This window comes from Zonotrichia leucophrys, chromosome 1A, assembly GCF_028769735.1.
Source record: "Zonotrichia leucophrys gambelii isolate GWCS_2022_RI chromosome 1A, RI_Zleu_2.0, whole genome shotgun sequence".
Lineage (NCBI taxonomy): Eukaryota > Metazoa > Chordata > Aves > Passeriformes > Passerellidae > Zonotrichia > Zonotrichia leucophrys.
This window is the reverse complement of record NC_088170.1, coordinates 70,621,393-70,640,668: the sequence shown is the minus strand read 5'-3', so window position 1 is coordinate 70,640,668 and position 19,276 is coordinate 70,621,393. Positions and strand designations below refer to the sequence as shown.

At 41.9% G+C, this 19,276-nt stretch overlaps 1 protein-coding gene across 1 annotated transcript in view; it reads right to left on the bottom strand.

Moving 5' to 3' along the window:
• Window positions 1-19,276, bottom strand: part of EXOC4 (exocyst complex component 4) — a 436,574-nt gene that overhangs the window by 305,652 nt on the left and 111,646 nt on the right. Inside the window, exons 8-9 of the mRNA XM_064703095.1 lie at window positions 7,342-7,487; window positions 390-478 (exon numbers count right to left, since the gene is read on the bottom strand). Coding sequence (XP_064559165.1) covers window positions 390-478; window positions 7,342-7,487 — 235 coding nt within the window. The remainder of the gene's footprint in view (window positions 1-389; window positions 479-7,341; window positions 7,488-19,276) is intronic.

Below are 19,276 nucleotides of genomic sequence, written 5' to 3'. Positions count from 1 at the left end.
GAGCCCCTGAGAAGAAAGGAAGGAGTGTGCTGCAGAGAATGGAGAAGAGCCCCAGCAGCAAGGCAAGAACAACGCTGCAGCGAAGATTACAACAACTGGTGCCCCGTGTGAGGAAGAGCACGCAGCCAAACATCAAAAGAAGGTATGGAGTCCCCCGGACAGCCGAGAGCTGTGGCAGCCTGAGAGCTGGGACACTAGAAAATGTAACAACAACAAGTGGTAGAAGATAGGACAGCCGAGAGCTGTGGCAGCCTGAGAGCTGGAACTGAACAACACTGCAGCGAAGATTACAACATCAGGGCAGAGATCAATTCCTGCCAGAGGCTGGGCAGGAAATTCCAGCTCCTGCAGGAGGGAATTCTGCAATTCCCAAGGATCCCTTTGCTCACCTTGCAGCTCCCCGCTCCGGCTGTACAGCTCCCTCCTCTGCTCCCTCAGGTAGGCGCTCATGCTGATGGCATGGGACGAGGATTCAAACCTGGAATTCAAAGGAATTCACTCAGTTTCAGGCACTGGAAGCACCACTCGGCTCTTAAAAAGATATAAAAATTAAAATAGAAAATGTATCATTTATAAAATTAATATAAACAAAAGATTACTATTAATGTAAATAAAAATTAATATAAATAAATATAAAGTCTAAAATGTCTTACAAAATTAAAATGGAAAATGTATATTATTAAAATATACAATGTAAAATATAAGCACCCTTCAGCTCTTAATAATTAAAATATAAGTGTATTATTTTAATAATTAAATATAAAATGTATTATCTATAAAATTAATATAAATATAAAAATAATAATATAAATAAATATAAAATATAAATGTATTATTTATAAAATTAAATTAGAATATGTATATTATTAAAATGTAAAATATAAGCGCCCTTCAGCTCTTAATACTATATAAAACTAAAATATAAAACGTATTATCTATAAACTAATAATATAAATATAAAAATTAATATAAAATTAAATTAATTAAATAATATAAAATGTATTATTTATAAAATTAAAATAGAAAATGTATATTATTAAAATATACAATGTAAAATATAAGCACCCTTTAGCTCTTAATACTATATAAAATTAAAATATAAAATGTATTATCTATAAGCTTAATATAAATATAAAAATATAGCTAGAAATTAAATATAAAAATAAAAATAATATTAATTAAATAAATATTAAAATATCAATGTATTATTTATAAAATTAAATTAGAAAATGTATATTATTAAAATATACAATGTAAAATATAAGGACCCTTCAGCTCTTAATACTATATAAAATTAAAATATAAAACGTATTATCTATAAACTTAATACAAATATAAAAATATAAATAGAAATTAAATATAAATATAAAAATATAAAACGTATTATTTATAAAATTAAACTAGAAAATGTATATTATTAAAATATTCAATGTAAAATATAAGTACCCTTCAGCTCTTAATAATTAAAATATAAATGTATTATTTTAATAATTAAAATATAAAATGTATTATCTATAAAATTAATATAAATGTAAAAATATTAATATTAAGTAAATATAAATAAATATAAAATATAAATGTATTATTTATAAAATTAAATTAGAAAATGTATATTATTAAAATGTAAAATATAAGCGCCCTTCAGCTCTTAATACTATATAAAATTAAAATATAAAACGTATTATCTATAAACTTAATATAAATATAAAAATATAAATAGAAATTAAATATAAAAATATAAAACGTATTATTTATAAAATTAAAATAGAACATGTATATTATTAAAATATACAATGTAAAATATAAGCACCCTTTAGCTCTTAATAATATATAAAATTAAAATATAAAACGTATTATCTATACAATTAATATAAATATAAAAATATTAATATAATTAAATATAAATGAATATAAAATAGAAAACGTATTATTTATAAAATTAAATAGAAAATGTATATTATTAAAATGTAAAATATAAGCGCCCTTCAGCTCTTATTAATACGTAAAATTAAAATAGAAAATTTATTATTTATAAAATTAATACAAATATAAAAATATTAATATAAACAAATTAAATATAACTAAATATAAAAATATAAAATGTATTATTTATAAAATTAGAATATAAAATGTACATTATTAAAACATTAAATGTAAAATATAAGCACCCTTCAGCTCTTAATAATATAAAAATATTCTCCTGGAAATTAGGGACCAATCAATTATTATTTACTGTATGGCTCTAATAATTCACAAGGACTAATCCAAATATTTTCCATCTATTTCTACCCCATCAAGAGGATTTTTGGCACTTTTACTAAAAGGCCCCAGACTGGGCCCTGCTCTGACACCTCAATGTCCCTGTGACCACAACTGTCCCATGGCCAAGGGATGCTCCCCAGGCAGGCCCTTCCCAAAAAATCCCAAAAAATCCCAAAAAAACCAAAACCAATCCTGGCTGATGGAACCCTGATTGCTGAGAATTTTACACTTTCTGTACTTTCAGGCACTGACCCCCAAGAGAACACTGCATTGGACCTGAGGCTCTAGAAAAACCTTCCAAAAAATGAATAATAAAACTAAGACTATAAGCATTTAGCTTGAATAGAAGTGTGTAATATCACATGGAAAATTCAGAGTTAAAGGTTTCAGAATATAGTAATATATATAAAGCAAGATAGAAGTTTTAGGGCAGAAGCTGGTCTTTCTTTACTTTCTTCATAAGTTTGGGTGGTTTTGTGTGATTGGATAAAAAAGTCCCCATTCTGGTGGTTTTGTGTAATTAGATAAAGTCCCCATTACAAAGCAGTAGTTTTTGGGTTAAAAGTAAAAATAATTTAAGTGACATTTCTTAATTAGACAGCTTATCCTTAAAAAACCTTGCAGAAAGAGAGAGACGTCTTCATTTTTAGCTTATTAAAATGAAGGGCTACAAAACTCACAGCTTGTGAGACTGTAATACACATAAATAATAAACATCTGAGTCTAACAAGAAATACTGTCTCACACATTTAATTCCAACCTTAGCAGAAAAAAAGAAGCAAAAATTGCATTTCCTGGGAGTGCTTGGATGGGCAATGGGGACCAGGGAGCTCATGGTGGGGACAAAACCTTCAAAAAGCCCCAGTGGACATAAAGCCCTGTGAAGGCTGAGCTAGGGCAGAGCTCCAGAATAAAGCAGGGATTTATGGAAAGGATCCATGGATGCACCAGAGCCCAGCCAGGGCTGCACCCAAAATGAACCAAAACGGCCCCAAAATGCACGAGCGCTCCCGGGGTCTCTCCCTGGGATCAGTTCTGCTCCATTTGCACCTTGCAGTTCATTGTCCCATCCCAGCTTCAGCCCAGGCAGTCCCACCCTGCTTGTTTTTCTCTCTGCAGCCCACGGGGTTTGTGCTCCTGGGCTGGGATTTGGGGCATTTGTCCTTGGTGCCCAGCTGGAGCAGGAATTGTTTTGTCTCCCTGCTCTGTGCACAGAGCTCACCATCCCTGAATGTGAAGCTCAGACCCACACACCAAAGAATCTGAAAAATATAAAAGCTAAACCTGAGGCATCATCCCCTTTCAGGATCTACTTTATGGGAACCCCATCCTTGACACAGCCAGACATGGAGTGGTTGGTGCTGTAAAAAATGGGTTGTGTTGTTTAACCAAACTGTCACAGGCTGTCACCAGGACGTGGACAAGCTCCTGACACCAGCACTGATGCACACAGTGGCATTTCCATGGTGGAAGGCTCCTCTGTGTCTCTGGGGCTTCAGAAGGGCTCAGCTGCCCTTGGGCAGAGCCAGAGTTGGCACACTGAGGTGTGAAATGAGGGACCTCTCTCAAGGTGCAGGGTGAGTGATCACTCAGCCTCTGCCCTGTTAAACCTGAGATTTGGGGCATTTGTCCTTGGTGCCCAGCTGGAGCAGGAATTGTTTTGTCTCCCTGCTCTGTGCACACAGCTCACCATCCCATAATATGGAGCCCAGACCCACACACTAAAGCAGCACAGAATGGGAAAAATAGAAAAGCTAAACCTGAGGCATCAGACTTGGAAAGCAAACTTCTGTCACAAGCAGACCTCGAGATGTTGAGGATTTGCTGTAGCAACTCCTCATTCCCTCCCCAATCCCACATCTCAGGAAGGTGGAATCAGCCTCAGAGGGACACTGGGAACAAGAGCATCACACCAGGGGCAGGGGAAAGCATCTCACAGCTTTCCTGGGCACTAGTGTTAAGATTATTTCTATTAATGAGGCTTTTCTGCTTTAATTTGGACTCTGAGTGTTGCTGTTGTTGCAACTGAACTAATAACGATTTATCAAAATACAACAAACCCTTCTGATTTTAATTAAAAGAGCTGTAAATTCTTGGCTCTGTGTTCCCCACGTGCTCCTTTCTGTCCTCAGTGAGACAACAAGAGCAGCATTATCCCACAGCTCTTTCCAGGCACCAAACCCAGACCTCATTCCTTCTCATCCACAACCATCCCCAGTTTTTCTCCCCCATTATTTCCCCTCTTTTCCACAACCATCGTCCAATTTTCCTCCCCCATTTCCCTTTTTTTCCACAACCATCCAGTTTCAATCCTCCATTTCCCTTCTTTTCCACAGCCACCCCCCAGTTTTTCTCCCCATTCCCTTTCTGTTCCACAGCCACCCTCCAGGTTTTTCTTATTTACCTTTCTTTCCACAGCCATCCCCAGTTTTTCTCCCTTTCTTTTCCACAGCCACCCCCAGGTTTTTCTCTCTCATTATTTCCCTTCTTTCCACAGCCACCCTCCAGGTTTTTCTCTTTCATTATTTCCCTTCTTTTCCACAGCCACCCTCCAGGTTTTCTCCCTTTTTTCCCACAACCATCCTCCAGTTTTTCTCCCCCATTATTTCCCCTCTTTTCCACAACCATCCTCCAGTTTTCCTCCCCCATTTCCCTTTTTTTCCACAACCATCCAGTTTCAATCCTCCATTTCCCTTCTTTTCCACAGCCATCCCCCAGTTTTTCTCCCCCATTTCACTTTTTCCCCCACAACCATCCAGGTTTTCCTCGCCCATTTCCCTTTCTTTTCCCCAAGCATCCCTCAGGTTTTCTCCTCCATTTCCCTTCTTTCCCACAATCATTCCCCAGGTTCTTCTCCCCCATTTATTTCCCTTTTTTCCCCACAACCACCCTCCAGGTTTTCTCCCTTATTTCCCTTCTTTTCCACAGCCACCCTCCAGTTTTTCCTCTCGTATTTCCCTTTCTTTTCCACAACCATCCTCCAGTTTTCCTCCCCTTATTTCCCCTAACTGTCCTCCAGTTTTTCTCCCTTATTTCCCTTCTTTTCCCCAACCATTCCCCAGTTTTTCCTCTCCCATTTCCCTTTTTTTCCACAGCCATCCTCCAGGTTTTTCTCCCCTATTTTCCTTCCTCTGCCACCTCCTCCAGCTGCCCTTCCCCACATTCCTGCTCCCACTCAACCCCTTGTAACTCCCTTCCCAATGCTGATCCTCCCACAAAGCCTTCAAAACATTTTTGTTTTCTTTACAACTACACAGAATCACAGCCAAGTCTGGGACTGATTTATTGGGTGTTTAACTCTTGCCAGTACAATTCACTCCTGTCTTATTTCCTGATTTCTATCTTGGAAAACTGAGCTGGCAACCTGAGCATGCCCTTGGCTACTTTTGGGAAGAGAAAAAAGTTTCAAAAAAGCAGAAAAAAATTATCATGGCATAAATTTTCCAAATTCCCCTTCATCTGAAGCTTTTTCAAGCCAACATTGCAGCTAAATAAATATTAATTTATTATATCAATTTTGAAGGAAAAAAGGATTCTGGGTTCCTTCTAAACTCCAGCTCCTGATTTCTAGAGAGCAGGACACAACTTCCCTCTATTCCTTGAGGACATAACTAGCAGAAATATCTAATATTAATTAAATTAGGTCAGTATTTAATATTAATTAAATTAGCTCACAGCTACCACAGGACACAGCACCAACACCTGCATCCCCCAGTGAGCAAAACACGAGGTGGAGCCCTGCCCTAAGAGACTGGTGAGGAACGAAATGCAGATTCTGTGGTGACAAGAGGAGAGATTTGGACAGAGCTAATGGAAAGGAGCCTGGCACAGAAAGCACTGAAGATGGGAGGGGAGACAAGAATAACACTCCATCAAACACGTACAAACCTCAGTGGGCTGAGAAATTCCATTTCAAGGGAGATTTCCGTAGATATGGTGACAGCTGACAGATAACCAAATGAGAGATCCCAATAAGCGCTGCTGTCACTGCAGGGATGGCATCACTCGGTGACAGCGCAGCAGTGGGGAGAGATGCTGCTCCCACGAGGTGATTCACCTTCCCCTGAACCATCACAGCCACCTCCTCTCTGCTGAGGTGCTGGAGCCTCATCCCTCCAGCTTTCACCCCAAACTTAGTCCTCAAACCCCCCCAAAAAATCCCCATTGAGTCCCTGTACACCCAGGGACATGGGATGAACTCCAATTATCCATCTGCAGGTCAGAGTAAATTCTAAATGGAATTCTCAGCCCAAAATGGCCATGAGGGAGTTAAAAAAAAAAAAAAAGGTTGAGAGGTAACAATCATGGGCTGACAGGGGAAGGAGACAACACTTAACCTGTAATAACAGCAGGTTGCAGGAGAGCTCATGCTGGGAAAGCAGACTTGGATTTACAACTGGGATTTCAGGTACTATGAAAGGACATCTACTCATTTTGGGAGCACAAACCAGCACTTTTAGGTCCTCTCCAAAATCCTAAAGAGGCCCAAGAGGATGGCCAGCACGGGCAGGTGGTGGAAGAGAAGAAAATTCCAGCACAGCTCCCCCAAATGCAGGTGTGAATCTCCTCCTCCACCAGCGCTGCTCAGCAGCTCCTCACTCCTTACTGCTGCACAAATTTCCTCTCCCAAATCCTCCCCTTGGCCACCCAGCCTCTCTCATCCTCCTCTCCCTTACACTCTCCTCCCAACCACTTAATTCTTTGCAGCCTGACCGCTGAATTAAAGGAGTTAGTGACAGGATTAAGTGCTTAGTCTATGCAGTAATTACACAGTTATCTTAATTCCCTTTGTCCAGCGCCCTTTATCGCTCCCTCTAACAGCTCCTGAATTCACCACGGACAAAGAGAGGCAGAATGGATCACTCCATGCTCTGCAGCAGCTCCTGTAATGGGATTGCCAGCCCTGGGAAGAGCTCAGCTCTAAAACCCAGCGCTGAATCCATAACAGATCTTCAGCTCCGGGCATTAAATCCCCATCCAGGAGCTTCCACACCTCTCACACTGTGAAACTGCCATTACCAGCAGCACTCCAGGGACCAAAGGCAGCTTAGCAGAGCTTTAAAAACCCCCAGCACTTACTTGAAGAGAGGGTTCTTGGGTCTCTGGGGTTTCTTCTTGGCGAAGAAGGCGGCGAACTCGCGGCCGGAGCTGGCGTAGCTGAGCTGGGCCGAGGGCTCCGAGGCTGCACGGGTGTTCTTCATGTCCAGGTACTCGGTCAGCAGCATCTGGGGGAGGGACAGAGCTCAGCAAGGCTGCAGGACACAGGGCACCAGGCACACAGCACCACCAGGCAGCTCCAGAAGGCTCCAAGCAATCCCACATAGAGAGTAACACCATGGCACGTCAGAAGGATGCCAGCATCTGCCCTTCTTGTTCTTTGGCCCAATCTTTTATCCCCTCATGTTCATGCACAACACCTGTGTGCCCTCTGGGGTTGGTCAGCACACCTGGGCACTCCATGGTTCATCACCTGCAATGCTGCTCACCTGCTCCTCACAGCTGGAGCCAATTAGGGAGATGGCTGGGGCAACTCCACTCCCAATTGTCACAAACACTGTGCCTACATCTTCCCACCCAACCATTCTGTGATGAGGTTGAAGCATGTTCTGGTGGTGCCTTAGAATTTTAGCTTTTATATTTTTCAAATCCTGCACTGCATTAGTGCTACAGCACATGTCAGTTAAGATGGCCACCATACCCAGGGTATCCCCATACAATATCAGAAAGCTTCACCCCATACACAGTAACACCACTTCAGAAGGCTTCAAACCTCTGCCCTTGTTGTCCTTCAGCCCAACCTTTTATCCCCTCGTGTTCATGCACAACACCTGTGTGCCCTCTGTGGTTGGTGAGCACACCTGGGCGCTCCATGGCTCATCACCTGCAATGCTGCTCACCTGCTTCTCACAGCTGGAGCCAATTAGGGAGGAGAATGGGGCAGCCCCATTCCCAATTATCTCTGCACCTACACCTTCCCACCCAACCATTCCATCATGAGGTTGAAGCACATTTTGGTGACACCTTAGAATTTTAGCTTTTATATTTTTCAAATTCTGTACAGTGTTAGTGCCACAGCACATGTCACAGTTGAGACGGCCACCATACCCAGAGTGTCACCATAAAATTCCAGAAGGATTCAACTCATACAGAATAATATCTTACCACTTCAGAAGTCTGCAAACATCTGCCTTTCCTGCTCTTTAGCCCAGCCTTTTATCCCCTCATGTTCATGCACAACACCTGTGTGCCCTCTGTGGTTGGTGAGCACACCTGGGCACCCCATGGCTCATCACCATCAATGTTGCTCACCTGCTTCTCACAGCTTTAACCCACTGGGGATGAGCTGGGACAGCCCCAACCCCAACTACCACAAACTCTGTGCCTGTACCTTCCATCCATCCTTCCATTGTCACAGTTGAGATGGCCACCATACCCAGAGTGTCACCAAACAATATCAGAAGGCTTTACCCCATACACAGTAACACCAATCTACTCCAGAAGGCTTCAAACCTTGGCCTTTGTTGTTCTTAAGCCCAACCTTTTATCCCCTCATGTTCATGCACAACACCTGTGTGCCCTCTGTGGTCGCTCAGCACACCTGGGCACTCCATGGCTCATCACCATCAATGCTGCTCACCTGCTTCTCACAGCTGGAGCCAATTAGGGAGATGGCTGGGGCAACTCCACTCCCAATTGTCACAAACACTGTGCCTACATCTTCCCACCCAACCATTCTGTGATGAGGTTGAAGCACATTCTGGTGGTGCCTTAGCGTTTTAGCTTTTATATTTTTCAAATCTTGTACTGCATTAGTGCCACAGCATATGTCACAGCTGAGACGACCACCATACCCAGAGTGTTACCATACAATTTCACAAAGTTTCACCCATACACAGTAACACCAATCTACTCCAGAAGGCTTCAAACCTTGGCCTTTGTTGTTCTTAAGCCCAACCTTTTATCCCCTCATGTTCATGCAGTGCCCCTGTGTGCCCTCTGGGGTGGCTCAGCACACCTGGGCACTCCATGGCTCATCACCTGCAATGCTGCTCACCTGCTTCTCACAGCTGGAGCCAATTAGAGATGAGGATGGGGCAGCCCCACTCCCAATTATCTCTGTGCCTACACCTTCCCACCCAACCATTCCATCATGAGGTTGAAGCACATTTTGGTGACACCTTAGTATTTTAGCTTTTATATTTTTCAAATCTTGTACTGCATTAGTGCTACAGCACATGTCACAGTTGAGACGGCCACCATACCCAGAGTGTCACCATAAAATTCCAGAAGGATTCAACTCATACAGAATAATATCTTACCACTTCAGAAGTCTGCAAACATCTGCCTTTCCTGCTCTTTAGCCCAGCCTTTTATCCCTCATGTTCATGCAGGGCACCTGTGTGCCCTCTGTGGTCACTCAGCACACCTGGGCACTCCATGGCTCATCACCATCAATGCTGCTCACCTGCTTCTCACAGCTTTAACCCACTGGGGATGGGCTGGGACAGCCCCACTCCCAATTATCCCAAACTCTGCTCCTACAGGAGAGAGCTCAGCAGCTGGGCTAAAACAGGCTCACTGTGCCGCGGGAATTTTTAGGTTCTGTGTAGGAAAATAACCAAAATTCGCAAAAATTCTAATTGACAGAAACACAGCTTTATTTAAAAAAAAAAATACCCTGAGGACTGGCTCTAATTTGGTAAAAATTTATTTGATATTCCTAAACATGGTTTAGGTTGGGAAGGATCTTCAAGATCGTTCCCACCCCTTGCCACGCCCATGTTCCAAGTCCTGTCCAGCCTGGCCTTGGACACTTCCAGGAATGAGGTTTTTGACCAACTCAATCTGCTCCAAGTCCCAAAAGGAACCTGCAAAAATTCCCAAAAGTGATCCCATCCATGGGAACCATGGGAAGATGGTGGGTGAATTAATACACTGATTATAAATATAATTAATGCTCTTAAAAACAAAGGGTTGCAATAGTGAGCAGTGAAGTTAAAATACCTTGGTTTATAAATGTATTTATTTAAAATATCTTGGCTTATCAATGTATTTATGTGCTTAAATACTTCCAACATATTTATATGGAGAAATAGGAAACATCTATATGTGTGCTGGGGGTCCCACGTGATGGAAAATACCCTGGAAAGCTGCAAAAATTGTCCTTTAATAGCTCCCAACCCAATCATGCTTCTTTTATCATTGAAAATATGAATTCCCACAGCTGCCAGTGGAGTTTAGGATGGATTTTCCAGCCCCAAATCACTCAGTGAGGGGCTGTGACACCTTCCCTCCTGTGAAACCTTTGCAACCCAATATTTGATATTATTGAAGGTGCAGAAGTAAAACCAGACCCCAAATAATTCCATTTTTAATTTCATTGTGTCTGAAGATGAAACAAAAGCCCTCGAAAATGAACTTTTGTCGAAGTCTATTTATTTCCAGGAATTTTTACCTACTCACAGGCTGTTGGGAATGTGTTCCATGTGAATAATTAGCCAGTCAAAGCCCATCAAAGAGAGTTGGAGGTAATGAAAAGAATTCATCACTCCTGTGCTGCCTAAGTTGAAACAAATTACACAGGAATAAATATCCAAGCAAATGGAATCGTGCCCCTAATTAGAAACAATTTGGGATGGCTTGGAAAAAAAAAATAATAATACAAACACACAGAGAAAATCTGATTCCTAAACCAGCTCAATTAAAACTTTACCCAAGCACAGGCTTTGAAAATTTGTGTTTATTGGTAAAAATAATCACTGTGCTAATTTTTGACACTAATTTAGCAAAACCCGTTTGTATTCACCTATTTGCATTTCATCTTCTCCACTTAAATTAACAACCCGAAAATCGCCACGAAAATCTAATTAAACCCTCAAACTTAATCAAGTTGGGGGAAAAAAAAGGAAAAAAAAATTTAAGCAATTTGTTCTTCCATTATGGATGAAACCTGCTTATGATGGATTCCACGATTCTGGTGTCACTTGGTATCCAGGAGTGGGGAATATTAAGTGTGAAACCCAGGATTACAATAAACCAAGAGAGGTTTGGACTGGGAGCAGAATGAATTATCCCCGTGGGTAAAAGGTGAAACAGAGAATTGGGATAAGAGTTTGCTCGAAGATGTTCAGAAAATGCCAAAAATTGGGAAAAATGAGAGAAAAAAAATGTTAATTTATTGTTAATTTACTTGATGCAATGATTTATTACACAAGGCTATGACAAAGTCAGAAGCTGTAAAAGCTGATTTTGATAATTATCCTTAAAATTCATGGAATTATTGAATGGTTTGGGTTGGGAGGGATCCTAAAGCCCCTCCAGTGCCACCCCTGCCATGGCAGGGACACCTCCCACTGTCCCAGGCTGCTCCAGCCCCAGTGTCCAACCTGGCCTGGAACATTGCAGGGATGTGGGCACCTCTGAGAAGATGAAAGGAGGGAGACAGGAATTGGGAGTTCATTCTTCAGTTGAAAAATTTCAATTGTAGCAGAAACTGGGCCAGGCAGATCAAAGCTCTTACTGCTCCAGTGCCCTGAATTCAACAGTTCCATAAATTCTTAGGGATGAAGGAATTAACTGGAAATGTGGCTGAGCAGTGACAGGACACAGCCAAGGGGACAGGAGAGATCTCTGAGAGGATTCAGGGAACCTCAGGGCCTGCAGGGGCTCCAGGAGAGCTGCAGAGGGACTGGGGACAAGGCCTGCAGGGACAGCACCCAGGGAATGGCTCCCACTGCCAGAGGGCAGCCATGGGTGGCATCTTGGCAATGAGCAATTCCTGCCTGGGCTGGCATTGCCAGAGCAGCTGGGGCTGCCCCTGATCCCTGCAGTGCCCAAGGCCAGGCTGGAGCAGCCTGGGATGGTGGGCTTGGAATGGGATGGGCTTGAAGGGCCCTTCCCACCCAAACCATTCTGGCATTTGGGACACTCAGAATCCATCCCCAGGGGTTTTTATGGAAGTTGGGGATGGCAAAGGGAAGGGAGACCCTTCCTGGAGTGCTGAGATTGCCAGTGAAGCCCCCAGAGCCCAAAATTCCTTCCTGGAGAGGAGTCAGGGTGGGGATGGATCCATGCAGGCTGGGAGAGCTGGGAATGGAGGGAATTCCCTGGAGAGGGAGCCTGGGCTGGGATTTTGGGAAGGGATTCCCAGAGCAGCTGGGGCTGCCCCTGATCCCTGCAATGGCCAAGGAAGGATTGGAGCCCCCTGGGACAGGGGAGGTGTCCCTGGAATGAGCTTGGAGGTCCCTTCCCACCCAAACTGCTCTGGGATTCTGGGAATTGGGACACTCAGAATCCATCCTGAGGGGTTTTTATGGGAAATGGGGAGAGAAAAGAGAGGAGAAGGGAAGGGAGACCCTTCATGGTTTGCTGAGATTCCAAGTGAAGGCCCTGGGTCCATGAATGTCTTGGGGAGGAGATGGATCCAATGTCAGCCTGGGAGAGCTGGGAATGTTCCCCTGGAGCAGGGAAGGCTCCAGGGAGAGCTGCCAGCACAGGGCAGGGCCTGCAGGGGCTCCAGGAGAGCCCCTGGAATGTCCAAAGAAGGATTGGAGCACCCTGGGACCGGGGAGGTGTCCCTGCCATGCCAGGGAAGTGGAATGGGATGAGCTTTAAGGTCCCTTCCCACCCAAAACCATTCCATGATCCAGCACAGCACATTTGGCCTCAAACTGCAGTAGAAAATTGAAATCCTTTCTCATTTCTCAGCAATATTAACTCATGGGTTAATATGAAAATCCTGGCAGCTCTTGGCCTCCAAAAGCAGCCTCAGGTTTCCCTTTCTCCTGCCCTGGGACATCCCTGGTGCTCCCCAGGAATCTCCCCAGGAATCTCCAGCCCCAGCTTCCCTCTTGTTCTGCCCTCATCATCCTCATGGAGCATTTTAATCCATCTCACATTTCTCTGTTCCAAGTTGTGCTCTGGCCCTGTGCTTATTAACAACCACAGCAAGACACAACCTGAAAATCTGCTTTAAAGGCAAGAAAAACCCCCAGATATTAAAAATATCCACTTAAAAACCACCCAAACCAGGCCCCTCCTGCCCGTGTAAGCCAAAGGAACCTTCCTGAGCAGCCATGTAAGGGATTTCCTGATTTGATCCCACAACACCTGCTTAGGAATTGCTGAGGCACCAACCCAAAACCTCGTTAGACATTAATCACGTGGCTGCACAGCAAGATTTATGAAGGACTGTGGAGTTTGCAGCATCCCACTCATCTGGAACAAGGATTTGGAGTTTGTGCTCCCTGGCTGAATCCTGCCAACCTTGGGCTGTGTTTACATCCCTCAAACAAATAAAGCTGTGCGTAAATGCAGGGCAACAAAGCATCCAGCTGCTCTCTGGGAGTGAGAATTAATAACAAGGGGTTTATTAAAAAGCAATTTTTATGGATTTGGAGGTGTAATTAAATTTTGACATTCTGAAAGGCTGGAGCAGTGTGTGTGGGCTGTCTGTGACACTGAGCTGGTGACATTGGCTCTGCTCTGTCCTTCTGCAACACTGGCACGAGGACAAATCTGCTCCTGGGACACTCCACACCCTCATTTGTGGGAAATTTAGAGAATTCTCAAAGCCTGACAGAGAGCTCACACCTGTGTGCAAACTTTGAGATGAGAAATGCTGAGTTAGAAATGCCCTGGAATGGGACAGACATTGCTGAGAGAGAAATGGAACTGGAAACAAGTTCCAAAGGGTGGCCTTGCAAATAAGACTGGAAACTTTGGAGAAATAAAACTGTGAAAGATGCATTGGAGTGGCACCCATGAAGGGTAATTTTATATTATTGGCTTTAAGGCATTTACAGCATGGTGTGGCTAAAGCTGATAGGCCAAAAAACATTTATAATGTATTTAACACTTCAAATGTATTATAACATAAAGAGGAAATAGTTGGTAACAGTAATAGTAACAGTAATTATGAATTTACTTTGTGGCTATAAGGTAGTTACAACTCCACAATTATTTTTTTCTCATTGTGATGGGGTGAATTATGACATCTGTATTGTCTCGCCCTTCACATGAGAGTAAAAATGGAATAAAAGTTTTTAAAATGTCTCTCAGGTTTTTTTTTTTCTCTCTGAATCAGAAAATGGCCAAATCCAACACACATTTTCCTTCCTTGGCTGGGCCCAGGATAAGCTGGAGAGGTTTTTATGCCTTTATACCCAAGATTCACCTGAACAAAGCATGGGCAGTAAAACACACCTGGCCAGGGTGACAGATAAATTAATTCAGTTTTTTTTGTAGCTTATGTGAGGTTTTAGACAGGAGGGCTGAGCTCTCTTTTAATTTATAAATTAAAAGATTTATAATTGTGCCCAATTATAAATCTTTTAATTTATACAATAAATTCTATTGTATAAATTAAAAGCTTTAATTGGTATTTCACACCTCACATCCCCTGAGTTCAGATGGAATCTGCATTCTGGACACTCTGCTCCATCACCAAACCAGTTTCAAACTCCACACCATAAATCCTGAATTTCCTCATCCTTTCTGTACTTGGGGGGTCCAGAAAATCCAAGGAAAACCAACACACCAGGAATTTTTCAAGGGTGAATGAGAAGCCCAGGTAATTACTGGCCTCTCCACCTCGTATTGATCAGGGGCAATACCACAGAACAGATGATAGAAGATTCTATTAAAAAAGAATTAAGGGGGAATAATAGAATTCATGCCCAGCAACAGGGATTTCCAGAAGATGAAAAGGTCCTGGTTAAAGTGTTCTTATGATGGTGACAAATTCAGCTTTAAATAAACAGAGATAAAGATTTATGTCCACCAAGGATGTGACAAAAGCCAAAACACCACAAATCAACACAGAAATCCAGGCAGGGGCAGGACAGTGTTCAACTAGAAATGAGAAAATCACTGACACTGGATTTTACAAGCTCACAAAAATCTTAATTCCTCTTTTAGTCCTCTGTATTCCAAGAGAAATAACAGATTATTTCAGCCTCCTTTTCTTTTGTTGGATGGAAACTTTCTCATTTTCAGGCTCAATTCTCATTTTCAGGCTCAATTCTCATTTTCAGTCTCATCTTCATTTTTATAACAGCAGAAATTAGAAGGTGAATCATTGATAGCATATGAAAAGGGTTTTTTCCAGAAAAGCTGAGGTTGCCCCTGGATCCCTGGAATGTCCAAGGCCAGGCTGGATGGGGCTTGGAGCAACCTGGGATAATGTTGAGGTTGGAACTGGATGATCTTTAAGGTCCTTTCCAACCCAAAACATTCCAGGATTCCATATATGTGGCTTTAAATGTTAATTAAACTTAAATTCTTTAAATGTTCTTTAAATTTAAATTCTTTAAATGTTGCTTCAATCCCTTTCTGGATTGAATGGACCTGGCTCACATTGCTATGGAAAATTACTAGAGAATGGTTATTAATTATAATGTTTGGGTTATAAATTATAATGTTTGGGGATTTCAGTTTATAATTTATAATTATAAATTATAATGTTTACAGTGAACACAGAAAATCTCATTTCCTGTTAGTGCTTTTATTCCTATTTTCAAAAATATAATCAATGTACTGGGAGGATTTCAATGTCAGCAGAGGGAAATTTCTACAGAAGTAGAAATTTTCTGTAGAAAATTTCTATAGAAAATTTCTACAGAAAATAAAGGAAGTCTTGATCTACAGGATTATTGTGAAAAGTTGAGTCTGGAAAATGTGGGGATATTAAAGGCAACATTCAGTTCACTGGAAATGGCTGCGAAAAGCAGAGCTTTGATCTCACATCTGGAATACCAAATCAAACCCCATCGTGACAAACCAAGAAATCAGGGAAAAGAGATGGAAATGCACAAGAGCAGCTGGAAATTTAATATAAAAAGTCCCATTAAATGGTGGCTTCAGACCCACAGGGTGTCAGGTCTGTTCTGACTCTGGCAGTGGTTTATTTTATTTATACCATTGCATTTCTATTTTTAATTTTCCTAATAAAGAACTGTTATTCCTGCTCCCATATTTTTGCTTGAGAGCCCCTTAATTTCAAAATTATAATAATTCAGAGGGAGGGGGATTGCATTTTCATTTTTACATTTTCATTTTTACATTTTCATTTTTATATTTTTTTTTACTTCAAGGGAGGCTCCTGCCTTCCTCAGCACACACCTGGCTTTCCAAACCCACACACAAGCTCTGGAGACAGAACTGTTCACAAAGTGCCAGAACCAGAAAGCTCAGAACAAGAAAAGCTCAGTGAGGCAGCAGTCTGTAGCTAATTACCAGTAATTTGCAGTATCAAAAGTCTTGATAATTAAAATGCTGCAGGAATTGTGGCATTTCAATAAAAAAAAAGAGGAAGAGTTAATTGAATTGGAAGAGCTCTGAGCTTCCTGTGTCAGTTTTGTCACATGGAGAACATGGGCTGAGCACACAGCTGGCAGACACACCAAAGGAAGCAAAAAGGGAAGTTTGAAGGAATAAAATTTAAAATTTTTAAGGTCTGTGAACACCTGTAATGCAGCTCCACCTTTATCTAATCTTCTTGTTGCTCCTCCAATTCATTTAACTGAAACATAATAATAAAATCCCCTTAATAAAATTAATTCTTTAATGGCACCTCACAATTCTACTCCTGTACAAGAAGAATTCCTTTTTTATTATTTAAAAAAATTCCTCCCAAACTCTGCAGATAATGCTGTCAGTGCATTATCAATTATCAACGATAATGCACTGATGGCATTATCAATGCTAATTGGGAATTACTGCACATCTGGGAATTTTCATCTCCTTCCAGGGAGGGAGGAAGGGAAGGAACAAACCTCAAAACTATTTGAAAAGCACAACTTTCACCCAAAATGCCACAGCAGCAGAAGGGACCCTGCCTCAGTAACAAGTGCCCAGTCTAAGGATTTAAATTGAGGTGTTTTGGGTGGTTTTTAAGTGGATATTTTTTAATATCTCGTTTTTTCTTGCCTTTAAAGTGGATTTTCAGGTTGTGTCTTGCTGTGGTTGTTAATAAGCACAGGGCCAGAGCACAGCTTGGAACAGTGAGGTGTGAGAGGGATTAAAATGCTCCGTGAGGATGATGAGGGCAGAGCAAGAGGGGAGCTGGGGCTGCCCTGGAGATTCCTGGGGAGCACCAGGGATGTCCCAGGGCAGGAGAAAGGGAAACCTGAGGCTGCTTTTGGAGGCCAAGAGCTGCCAGGATTTTCCTATTAACCCATGAGTTAATATTGCTGAGAAATGGGAAGGATTTCAATTTTCTGCTGCAATTTGAATTTTTAAAATTTTTTTTTTAATTTTTTAAAAAAATTTTTTTGAAATTTTTAAAAATTTTCTGTGCTATGTTGAATCATGGAACGGTTTTGGGTGGGAAGGGACCCTAAAGTTCATCCCATTCCACATCCCTGCCATGGACAGGGACACCTCCCACCATCCCAGGCTGCTCCACACCCCACCCAACCTGGTCTCTAAAAATGAGAAAAAGATCTCAGCTTTCCTTTCCCCCCCCCATCCTTCCCTGTATTTCTGCTGCTTTATTTATATATTTTAATAAAGGAGAAACAAACACTGGTGACAAATTTATTTCAGCTACCAATAGTCAATTTGACTAACTGGGTCATAAAACAATTGGACAGCATTTATTTTTCTCCAGGCACCTCAGCTGTTCTGCAAACACAGATTAGAGTGGCAGAAACCATCCCAGTAACAAGGCCACTTCCTCATTGTGCTATCAGCCTCTTGGCACCCAAACAAAACACAAAACAAACACAGAAAAAGAAATCCTTTTGGCGTTTTTGACAAGTGAGCCCAGTCGGCTTCAGGGTGGGAGTTTGTAATTGCTATGGTTTTGATGAACAAATAAAAATATCTTTGTGTGTGTGTTTTTACATATTATGTCTGCACATAGATTTACACAAAAGGAAGGGAGATTTAGATGGGATATTAGGAAGGAATTCCTGGCTGGGAGGTTGGGAAAGGGCTGGAGTAGAATTCCCAGAGAAGCTGGGAATGTCCAAGGCCGGGCTGGACATTGGGCTTGGAGCACCCTGGGATGGTGGAAGGTGGCCCTGCCCATGGCAGGAGGTTGGAATGAGATGATTTTTGAAATCCTTTCCAACCCAAACCATTTGAGATGATTTCTGAAGTCCTTTCCAACCCAAACCATTCCACGGTTCTACAATTCCAGTCCACGTCCTCTTTAGCACATTCTTCTGATAGAAGTGACAACTTGGTGAAATAAATCTGGTCCAGCTACGAGCCAAACACAGCCTAAAATGCACCAAAACATGGAATTTGACCAAAACAAGGTGCAATTACCACGTGCTTTGTAGATGGCACAAAATAAAGCATTGAATCCCTCAGTGCCCCTCTCAGTTTGCCTGGACTTCCTTTTGCTCACCCAGCACACAAAAAGGTCAAGGAGCAGTGGGAAGAGTTGAACAAGTAATTGAGTACAGATTTCTGCTCTGCAATTATAATTTAGCCAAGCTCCAGTGGCTCTGCACAGTTTGGAGGTGGGGAAGAATACAGCTGGAAATTGATGCTCTTAAGTGAAGTTAAACATTTTTAAATCACAAAGAAAGGAGCTTCCTCCACCCCTGTTTGGTGCCATCCACTTTGCAGGGAAGAATTCTGTGCTGAACCCGCTTCTGCAGCTCAAACTGCCACAGAAAATCCAGCAAAGAGAAGGAAAAAATTAAAAAAAAAAAGGCAGCATGTTGCTTAAATACCAAGGATGTTCAGTGCTGGGTACTACAGCACACTTTGTGTATTCCAGGCCTTCAGCTAATTGCTGAAGACATCCTGCTCCAGTGTGGATGGGAACAGTAATGTGCCCTCAGTCTTCATTAAATGCCAGCTCTTAATAACAGACTCCACAAGGGCTTTAATTGCATTTAGCGGCAGCTTCTGAACTTTAAAAGTTGTTAATCAGATTTCTATGGAAATGGGATGACGAGGAAAGGTTAAGTACAGGTTGCTGAAATTTCAGCAGTTGCAGACGTATTGCCCTTAACAGGAAAGAGAAACTACCAACCTTGACAGGAACTAAACATCT